General features: G+C 47.0%; 1 protein-coding gene across 3 annotated transcripts in view; it reads left to right on the top strand.

The window, feature by feature from the left end:
- rsph1 (radial spoke head component 1) overlaps positions 1-12,464 on the top strand; it is a 276,830-nt gene that overhangs the window by 246,430 nt on the left and 17,936 nt on the right. For all 3 annotated transcript variants that reach the window (XM_072513039.1, XM_072513038.1, XM_072513040.1), the window contains one exon: positions 10,088-10,159. In XM_072513039.1, the coding sequence (XP_072369140.1) occupies positions 10,088-10,159 (72 nt within the window). The remainder of the gene's footprint in view (positions 1-10,087; positions 10,160-12,464) is intronic.

Genomic DNA, 12,464 nt, shown 5'->3' with positions numbered 1-12,464 from the left:
CTGACCCTCACACTGACCCACACACTATACACCATACAGTGCACACTGACCCTCACACAGACCCTCACACTGTACACCATACAGTGCACACTGACCCTCACACTGACCCTCACACTATACACCATACAGTGCACACTGACCCTCACACTGACCAACACACTGACCCTCACACTGTACACCATACAGTGCACACTGACCCTCACACTGACCCTCACACTATACGCCACACAGTGCACACTGACCCTCACACTGACCCTCACACTATACACCATACAGTGCTCACTGACCCACACACTGACTCTCACATTGACCCTCACACTGACCCTTACACTGACCCTCACACTGACCCTCACACTGACCCTCACACTATACACCATACAGTGCACCCTGACCCTCACATTGAACCTCACACTGACCCTTACACTGACCCTTACATTGACCCTCACACTGACCCTCACACTGATCCTTACACAATACACCATACAGTACACACTGACCCTCACACTGACCCTCACACTGAGCCTCACACTGACCCTCACACTATGCAACATACAGTGCACACTGACCCTCACACTGACCATCACATTATACACCATACAGTGCACACGGACCCTCACACTGACCCTCACACTGACCCTCACATTATGCACCATACAGTGAACACTGACCCTTACAATGACCCTCACACTGACCCTCACACTATACACCATACAGTGCACACTGACCCTCACACTATACACCATACAGTGCACACTGACCCTCACACTGACCCGCTCTCTGACCTTCACACTATACACCATACAGTGCACACCGACCCTTACACTGACCCTCACACTGACCCTCACACTATACACCATACAGTTTACACTGACCTTCACACTATACACCATACAGTGAACACTGACCCTTACACTGACCCTCACACTGACCCTCACACTGACCCTCACACTATACACCATACAGTGCACACTGACCCTCACACTGACCCTCACACTATACACCATACAGTGCACACTGACCCTCACACTATACACCGTACAGTGCACACTGACCCTTACACTGACCCTCACACTGACCCTCACACTGACCCTCACACTATACACCATACAGTGCATACTGATCCTTACACTGACCCTCACACTGACCCTCACACTGACCCTCACACTATACACCATACAGTGCACCCTGACCCTCACATTGAACCTCACACTGACCCTTACACTGACCCTTACATTGACCCTCACACTGACCCTTCCACTGACCCGCACACTGACCCTCACACTGACCCTCCCATTGACCCTCACACTGACCGTTACACTGACCCTCACACTGACCCTCACATTATACACCATACAGTGCACACTGACCCTTACACTGACCCTCGAACTGACCATCACATTGACCCTCACACTATACACCATACAGTGCACACTTACCCTTATACTGACCCTCACACTGACCCTCACACTATACACCATACATTGCACACTTACCCTTATACTGACCCTCACACTGACCCTCACACTATACACCATACATTGCACACTTACCCTTATACTGACCCTCACACTGATCCTCACACTATGCACCATACAGTGCACACTGACCCTCACACTGACCCGCTCACTGACCCTCACACTATACACCATACAGTGCACACCGACCCTCACACTGACCCTCACATTATACACCATACAGTGCACACCGACCCTTACACTGACCCTCACACTGACCCTCACATTATACACCATACAGTGCACACCGACCCTTACACTGACCCTCACACTGACCCTCACACTATACACCATACAGTGCACACTGACCCTTACACTGACCCTCAAACTGACCATCACATTGACCCTCACACTATACACCATACAGTGCACACTGACCCTTACAATGACCCTCACACTGACCCTCACACTATACACCATACAGTGCACACTGACCCTCACACTGACCCTCACACTATACACCATACAGTGCACACTGACCCTCACACTATACACCATACAGTGCACACTGACCCTCACACTGACCCGCACACTGACCTTCACACTATACACCATACAGTGCACATCGACCCTTACACTGACCCTCACACTGACCCTCACATTGACACTCACACTGACCCTCACATTAACCCTCACACTATACACCATACAGTGCACACTGACCCTCACACTGACCCTCACACTGACCCTCACACTATACACCATATAATGCACACTGACCCTTACACTGAACCACACACTGACCCTTACACTGACCCTCACACTATCCACTATACAGTGCACACGTGCCCTTACACTGACCCTCACACTGACCCTCACACGAAACACCATACTGTGCACACTGACCCTTACACTGACCCTCACACTGACCATTACACTGACCATTACACTGACCCTCACACTGACCCTTACACTGACCCTCACACTGACCCTTACACTGACCCTCACTCTGACCCTTACACTGACCCTCACACTGACCCTCACACTGACCCTCACACTGACCATTACTCTGACCCTCACTCTGACCCTCACTCTGACCCTCACACTGACCCTCACACTGACCCTTACAGTGACCCTCAGAATGACCCATTACACTGACCTTCACACTGACCCTCACACTGACCCTCACACTGACCCTCACACTATACACCATATTGTGCACACTGACACTTACACTGACCCTCACACTATACAGTGCACACTGACCCTTACACTGACCCTCACACTGACTCTCACACTATGCACCAAACAGAGCACACTGACCCTTACACTGACCCTCGCACTGACCCTCACACTGACCCTTACACTGACCCTCACACTGACCCTCACACTGACTCTTACACTATACACTATACAGTGTACACTGACCCTTACACTGACCCTCACACTGACCCTCACACTGACCCTCACACTATACACTATACAGTGTACACTGACCCTTACACTATACACTGTACACTGACCCTTACACTATACAGTGTACTCTGACCCTTACACTATACACTATAGAGTGCACACTGACCCTTACACTATACAATGTACACAGACTCTTACACTGCCCCTCACACTATGCACTATACAGTGAACACTGACCCTTACACTATACAGTGTATACTGGCCCTTACACTACACAGTGAACACTGACCCTTACACTATACAGGGTACAGTGAACTCTGGCCCTTACACTATACAGTGAACACTGACCCTTGCACTATACAGTGTACACTGGCCCTTACACTAGACAGTGTACACTGACCCTCACACTATACAGTGTATACTAACCCTTACACTATACAGTGCACACTGACCCTTACACTATATAGTGTGCACTGACCCTTACACTGCCCCTCACACTATGCACTATACAGTGTACACTGACCCTTACACTATACACTATAGAGTGCATGCTGAACCTTACACTATACAGTGTACACTGACCCTTACACTAGACACTATACAGTGCACACTGTCCCTTACACTATATAGAGTGCACTGACCCTTACACTATACAGTGAACACTGACCCTTACACTATTCAGTGCACACTGACCCTTACACTGACCCTCACACTGACCCTCACATTGACCATCACACTGACCCTTACACTGACATTTACACAGATCCTCACACTATACACCATGCAGTGCACATTGGCCCTTACACTGACAATCACACTGACCCTCACACTGACCCTCACGCTGACCCTCACACTGACCCTCACACTGAACCTCACACTGACTCTTACACTATACACTATACAGTGTAGACTGACCCTTACACTGAACCTCACACTGACCCTCACACAATACACTATACAGTGTACACGGACCCTTACGTTATACAATGTACACTTACCCTTACACTATACAGTGTATACTGACCCTTACACTATATAGTGTGCACTGACCCTTACACTATACAGGGTACACTGATCCTTACACTATATAGTGTACACTGACTCTTACATTGGAGAGTGTACGCTGGCCCTAAAACTGCCCCTCACACTATACACTATACAGTGTATACTGACCCTTACACTATACAGTGAACACTGACCCTTACATAATGCAGTGTACACTGACTGTTACACTAGACAGTGTACACTGACCCTTACACTATACAGTGTACACTGACCCTTACACTATGCACTGTACACTGACCGTTACACTAGACAGTGTACATTGACCCTCACACTATACAGCGTACACAGACCCTTACACTATATAGTGAACACTGACACTTACACTATACAGTGTACACTGACCCTTACACTATACACTGTACAGTGACCCTTACACTATACAGTGTACACTGACCCTCACTATACACTATACAGTGTACTCTGACCCTTACACTATACACTATAGAGTGCACACTGACCCTTACACTATACAGTGTACACAGACTCTTACACTGCCCCTCACACTATGCACTATACAGTGAACACTAACCCTTACACTATACAGTGTATACTGGCCCTTACACTACACAGTGAACACTGACCCTTACACTATACAGGGTACAGTGAACTCTGGCCCTTACACTATACAGTGAACACTGACCCTTACAGTATACAGGGTACACTGGCCCTTACACTAGACAGTGTACACTGACCCTCACACTATACACAATACAGTGTACACTGACCCTTACACTATACAGTGCACACTGACCCTTACTCTATATAGGTGTGCACTGACCCTTACACTGCCCCTCACACTATGCACTATACAGTGTACACTGACCCTTACACTATACACTATAGAGTGCATGCTGACCCTTACAATATACAGTGTACACTGACCCTTACACTAGACACTATACAGTGCACACTGACCCTTACACTATATAGTGTGCACTGACCCTTACACTATACAGTGAACACTGACCCTTACACTTTTCAGTGCACACTGACCATTACACTGACCCTCACATTGACCCTCACACTATACACCATACAGTGCACACTGACCCTTACACTGACCCTCACACTATACACCAAACAGTGCACACTTACCCTTACACTGACCCTCACACTGACCCTCACATTAACCCTCACACTGACCCTCACACTGACCTTTACATTGACCCTCACACTGACCCTCACACTAACTCTTACACTATACAGTGTACATTGACCCTTACACTGACCCTCACACTGACACTCACACTGACCCTCACACTATACACCATACAGTGCACACTGACCCTTACACTGACCCTCACATTGACTCTAACACTATACACCAAAGAGTGCACACTTACCCTTACACTGACCCTCACACTGACCCTCACATTGACCCTCACACTGACCCTTACACTGACCTTTACACAGATCCTCACACTATACACCATACAGTGCACACTGACCCTTACACTGACCCTCACACTGACCCTCACACTGAACCTCCCACTGAACCTCACACTGACCCTTACACTATATAGTGTACACTGACCCTTACATTGGAGAGTGTACACTGGCCCTAACACTGCCCCTCACACTATACACTATACAGTGTGCACTTACCCTTACACTATACAGCGTACAATGACCCTTACACTGTACAGTGTACAATAACCCTTACACAGTACAGTGTACAATGACCCTTACACTATGCAGTGTACACTGACCCTCACACTATACAGTGTACAATGACCCTCACACTATACAGTGTACACTGACCCTTACACTGTACAGTGTACAATGACCCTTACACAGTACAGTGTACAATGACCCTTACACTGTACAGTGTACAATGACCCTTACACTGTACAGTGTACAATGACCCTTACACTGTACAGTGTACAATGACCCTTACACTATGCAGTGTACACTGACCCTCACACTATACAGTGTACACTGACCCTTACACTGTACAGTGTACAATGACCCTTACACTATAAGGTTTACAATGACCCTTGCACAATACAGTGTAAAATGACCCTTACACTATACAGTGTACAATGACCCTTAGACTGTACAGTGTACAATGACCCTTACACTGTACAGTGTACAATGACCCTTACACTATGCAGTGTACACTGACCCTTACACTATACAGTGTACAATGAACCTTACACTATACACTGTACAATGACCCTTACACTATACAGTGTACACTGACCCTCACACTATACAGTGTACACTGACCCTTACACTGTACAGTGTACAATGACCCTTACACTATAAGGTTTACAATGACCCTTGCACAATACAGTGTAAAATGACCCTTACACTATACAGTGTACAATGACCCTTACACTATACAGTGTACACTGACCCTTACACTGTACAGTGTACAATGACCCTTACACTATAAGGTTTACAATGACCCTTGCACAATACAGTGTAAAATGACCCTTACACTATACAGTGTACAATGACCCTTAGACTGTACAGTGTACAATGAACCTTACACTATACACTGTACAATGACCCTTACACTATAAAGTTTACAATGACCCTTGCACAATACAGTGTAAAATGACCCTTACACTTTCCAGTGTACAATGACCCTTACACTTTACACTGTACAATGACCCTTACACTATAAAGTTTACAATGACCCTTGCACAATACAGTGTAAAATGACCCTTACACTTTACAGTGTACAATGACCCTTAGACTGTACAGTGTACAATGACCCTTACACTATACAGTGTACAATGACCCTTACACTATAAAGTTTACAATGACCCTTGCACAATACAGTGTAAAATGACCCTTACACTGTACAGTGTACAATGACCCTTACACTGTACAGTGTACAATGAACCTTACACTATACAGTGTACAATGACCCTTACACTATGCAGTGTACACTGACCCTTACACAATACAGTGTAAAATGACCCTTACACTATACAGTGTACAATGACCCTTACACTTTACAGTGTACAATGACCCTTAGACTGTACAGTGTACAATGACCCTTACACTATACAGTGTACAATGACCCTTACGCTATAAAGTTTACAATGACCCTTGCACAATACAGTGTAAAATGACCCTTACACTGTACAGTGTACAATGACCCTTACACTGTACAGTGTACAATGAACCTTACACTATACAGTGTACAATGACCCTTACACTATGCAGTGTACACTGACCCTTACACAATACAGTGTAAAATGACCCTTACACTATACAGTGTACAATGACCCTTACACTATACAGTGTACAATGACCCTTACACTATACAGTGTACAATGACCCTAATACTGTACCCTTACAATGAGGAGATCAAGAGCAGGTAAAGAGACAAAAGGTGGGGTCAGGTAAAGGAAGAGTACTGGAGGCAGATGGAAGGATCTATTGAACGGGGGGGGCTGCTCCTCCTGCCCAGAGAAGTGGGCGCGGAGGCAGAGGCAATGAAAGAAGAGTTCAGCATTGTGCCAAGCCCGACATTCATTAAGGTAAGGGTGTAAAGGGATGAAGTTGAGTCCTTTACTGAGTCCAGAATGTTCCGTACAGAGAGGAGAGGTCAGGGGGTATGGTGAATACTATAATGTGGAGATGCCGGCGTTGGACTGGGGTGCGCACAGTACGAAGTCTTACAACACCAGGTTAAAGTCCAACAGGTTTGTTTCGATGTCACTAGCTTTCGGAGCGCTGCTCCTTCCTCAGGTGAATGAAGAGGTATGTTCCAGAAACACATATATAGACAAATTCAAAGATGCCATACAATGCTAGGAATGCGAGCATTAGCAGGTGATTAAATCTTTACAGATCCAGAGATGGGGTAACCCCAGGTTAAAGTGGTGTGAATTGTACCAAGCCAGGACAGTTGGTAGGATTTTGCAGGCCAGATGGTGGGGGATGAATGTAATGCGACATGAATCCCAGGTCCCGGTTGAGGCCGCACTCATGTGTGCGGAACTTGGCTATAAGTTTCTGCTCGGCGATTCTGCGTTGTCGCGGGTCCTGAAGGCCGCCTTGGAGAACGCTTACCCGGAGATCAGAGGCTGAATGCCCTTGACTGCTGAAGTGTTCCCCGACTGGAAGGGAACATTCCTGCCTGGTGATTGTTGCGCGATGTCCGTTCATTCGTTGTCGCAGCGTCTGCATGGTCTCGCCAATGTACCACGCTTCGGGACATCCTTTCCTGCAGCGTATGAGGTAGACAACGTTGGCCGAGTCGCACGAGTATGTACCGCGTACCTGGTGGGTGGTGTTCTCACGTGTAATAGTGGTATCCATGTCGATGACCTGGCACGTCTTGCAGAGATTGCCATGACAGGGTTGTGTGGTGTCGTGGTCACTGTTCTGAAGACTGGGTAGTTTGCTGCAAACAATGGTTCGTTTGAGGTTGCGCGGTTGTTTGAAGGCAAGTAGTGGGGGTGTGGGGATGACCTTGGCAAGATGTTCATCGTCATCAATGACGTGTTGAAGGCTGTGAAGAAGATGACGTAGTTTCTCCGCTCCGGGGAAACTACTGGACGACGAAGGGTATTCTGTCGGTTATGTGCCATGTTTGTCTTCTGAGGAGGTCGGTCCGGTTTTTCGCTGTGGCGCGTTGGAACTGTCGATCGATGAGTCGAGTGCCATATCCCGTTCGTACGAGGGCATTTTTCAACGTCTGTAGATGTCTGTTACGCTCCTCCTCGTCTGAGCAGATCCTGTGTATACGGAGCGCTTGTCCATAGGGGATGGCTTCTTTAATGTGTTTAGGGTGGAAGCTGGAGAAGTGGAGCATCATGAGGTTATCCGTAGGTTTGCGGTAAAGCGAAGTGCTGAGGTGACCGTCCTTGATGGAGACGAGTGTGTCCAAGAGTGCAACTGATTTTGGAGAGTAGTCCATGGTGAGTCTGATGGTTGGATGGAACTTATTAATGTCATCGTGTAGTCGTTTCAGTGATTCTTCGCCGTGGGTCCAAAGGAAAAAAATGTCATCGATGTATCTGGTGTATAACATCGATATAACACAGGATCTGCTCAGACGAGGAGGAGCGTAACAGACATCTACAGACGTTGAAAGATGCCCTCGTACGAACGGGATATGGCACTCGACTCATCGATCGACAGTTCCAACGCGCCACAGCGAAAAACCGGACCGACCTCCTCAGAAGACAAACATGGGACACAACCGACAGAATACCCTTCGTCGTCCAGTACTTCCCCGGAGCGGAGAAACTACGTCATCTTCTTCACAGCCTTCAACACGTCATTGATGACGATGAACATCTTGCCAAGGTCATCCCCACACCCCCACTACTTGCCTTCAAATAACCGCGCAACCTCAAACGGACCATTGTTTGCAGCAAACTACCCAGTCTTCAGAACAGTGACCACGACACCACACAACCCTGTCATGGCAATCTCTGCAAGACATGCCAGATCATCGACATGGATACCACTATTACACGTGAGAACACCACCCACCAGGTACGCGGTACATACTCGTGCGACTCGGCCAACGTTGTCTACCTCATACGCTGCAGGAAAGGATGTCCCGAAGCGTGGTACATTGGCGAGACCATGCAGACGCTGCGACAACGCATGAACGGACATCGCGCAACAATCACCAGGCAGGAATGCTCCCTTCCAGTCGGGGAACACTTCAGCAGTCAAGGGCATTCAGCCTCTGATCTCCGGGTAAGCGTTCTCCAAGGCGGCCTTCAGGACCCGCGACAACGCAGAATCGCCGAGCAGAAACTTATAGCCAAGTTCCGCACACATGAGTGCGGCCTCAACCGGGACCTGGGATTCATGTCGCATTACATTCATCCCCCACCATCTGGCCTGCAAAATCCTACCAACTGTCCTGGCTTGGTACAATTCACACCTCTTTAACCTGGGGTTACCCCATCTCTGGATCTGTAAAGATTTAATCACCTGCTAATGCTCGCATTCCAAGCATTGTTTGGCATCTTTGAATTTGTCTATATATGTGTTTCTGGAACAGACCTCTTCATTCACCTGAGGAAGGAGCAGCGCTCCGAAAGCTAGTGACATCGAAACAAACCTGTTGGACTTTAACCTGGTGTTGTAAGACTTCGTACTGTGAATACTATAGTGAACCCTCAATTGTTCAGTGTTCCGCTAAGACTTTTTTTTCCTTCATTTTGCAGCCTACAGGTCCAGGGAAATACATCTTTGACTTTGGTTGTGAGCAGCAAGGTGAATATATTCAGACGGAACAGGTAAATCCCATGAGAGACAGGTAGCTGACAGAATTGCTTGGAAAAGGTGAGTATGGCTGGGAGACCTCAGTGGCTTGAGCCTGAATGTGAGCCAGGGGAAGGAGTTGGAGTGTATTAAGTGTGTCCAGGGCTGTGTTAGAAAAAGCATTCGGAAATTCATGGAATCGTTGAAACTTACAACACAGAGTGTATCCATTCTGTCCATCAGGTCTGAGCTTCTCTGAAAGAGTCCCACATCCCTGCTCTGTGTCCAGAATCCTGACACCTCATTCTCAAATGCCTTTTAAAATTATTGACGGAATCAGCTCCTCCCACATTTTCAGCCCAACTATTCCAATCCTGACAAATCTCTGAGTGAAAAATTCTCTCTTCTCCGATTTTTCCAATGATTTTCGATCTAATGTCTCCCTATTTATTCTCCGGTTATTGATTCACTGCCAGAGCGAAGAGTTTTCCCCGATTTATACTCCGGTTATTGATTCACTGCCAGAGCGAAGAGTTTTCCCCGATTTATCTCCGGTTTTTGATTCACTGCCAGAGCGAAGAGTTTTCCCCGATTTATCTCCGGTTATTGATTCACTGCCAGAGCGAAGAGTTTTCCCCGATTTATCTCAGGTTATTGATTCACTGCCAGAGCGAAGAGTTTTCCCCGATTTATCTCCGGTTATTGATTCACTGCCAGAGCGAAGAGTTTTCCCCGATTTATCTCCGGTTATTGATTCACTGCCAGAGCGAAGAGTTTTCCCCGATTTATTCTCATCTTTTTCAAATTGAAAACTTGCATCATCAGCTGGCTCTTGATCATTGAGACAATTCCAATGAGAACAGTTCTAATTTTTCCATTCTTTCCTGTATCAGAAGTCCCTCATTCCTGGGAACATCCTGATAAACTCTCCCCGTAGCTTTTCTCAGGCTTTTACATCTTTCCTCAATTGTGATGCTCAGAATTTTCCACAATACACTAGAACATCGAAAATACAGCACAGAACAGGCCCTTCGGCCCACGATGCTGTGCCAAACCTTTGTCCGAGATTAATCATAGATGATCATTGAATTTACAGTGCAGAAGGAGGCCATTCGGCCCCCTGAGTCTGCACCGGCTCTTGGAAAGAGCACCCTACCCAAACTCAACACCTCCACCCAACACCAAGGGCAAATTGGACATTAAGGGCAATTTATCATTGGCCAATTCACCTAACCCGCACATCTTTGGACTGTGGGAGGAAACCGGAGCACCCGGAGGAAACCCACGCAGACACGGGGAGGCCGTGCAGACTCCGCACAGACAGTGACCCAAGCCGGAATCGAACCTGGGACCCTGGAGCTGTGAAGCAATTGTGCTATCCACAATGCTACCGTGCTGCCCTTAAGAACAAATAAATCTACACTATATCATTTTACCGTAATCCATGTACCTATCCAATAGTTGCTTGAAGGTCCCTAATGTTTCCGACTCAACTACTTCCACAGGCAGTACAACTCTGTACTGTACTTGTACAACACAGTACAACTTTTTCCCCCACAACTCTCTGGGTAAAGAACCTACCTCTGATATCCCTCCTATATCTTCCACCTTTCACCTTAAATTTATGACCCCTTGTAATGGTGTGTTCCACCTGGGGAAAAAGTCTCTGACTGTCTACTCTATCTATTCCCCTGATCATCTTATAAACCTCTATCAAGTCGCCCCTCATCCTTCTCCGCTCTAATGAGAAAAGGCCTAGCACCCTCAACCTTTCCTCGTAAGACCTACTCTCCATTCCAGGCAACATCCTGGTAAATCTTCTTTGCACCTTTTCCAGAGCTTCCACATCCTTCCTAAAATGAGGCGACCAGAACTGTACACAGTACTCCAAATGTGGCCTTACCAAAGTTTTGTACAGCTGCATCATCACCTCACGGCTCTTAAATTCAATCCCTCTGTTAATGAACGCGAGCACACCATAGGCCTTCTTCACAGCTCTATCCACTTGAGTGGCAACTTTCAAAGATGTATGAACATAGACCCCAAGATCTCTCTGCTCCTCCACATTGCCAAGAACTCTACCGTTAACCCTGTATTCCGCATTCATATTTGTCCTTCCAAAATGGACAACCTCACACTTTTCAGGGTTAAACTCCATCTGCCACTTCTCAGCCCAGCTCTGCATCCTATCTATGTCTCTTTGCAGCCGACAACAGCCCTCCTTACTATCCACAACTCCACCAATCTTCGTATCGTCTGAAAATTTACTGAACCACCCTTCAACTCCCTCATCCAAGTCATTAATGAAAATCACAAACAGCAGAGGACCCAGAACTGATC

Source organism: Scyliorhinus torazame, chromosome 8 (genome assembly GCF_047496885.1).
Source record: "Scyliorhinus torazame isolate Kashiwa2021f chromosome 8, sScyTor2.1, whole genome shotgun sequence".
Taxonomy (NCBI): domain Eukaryota; kingdom Metazoa; phylum Chordata; class Chondrichthyes; order Carcharhiniformes; family Scyliorhinidae; genus Scyliorhinus; species Scyliorhinus torazame.
This window is presented reverse-complemented; position numbering and strand designations above follow the sequence as displayed.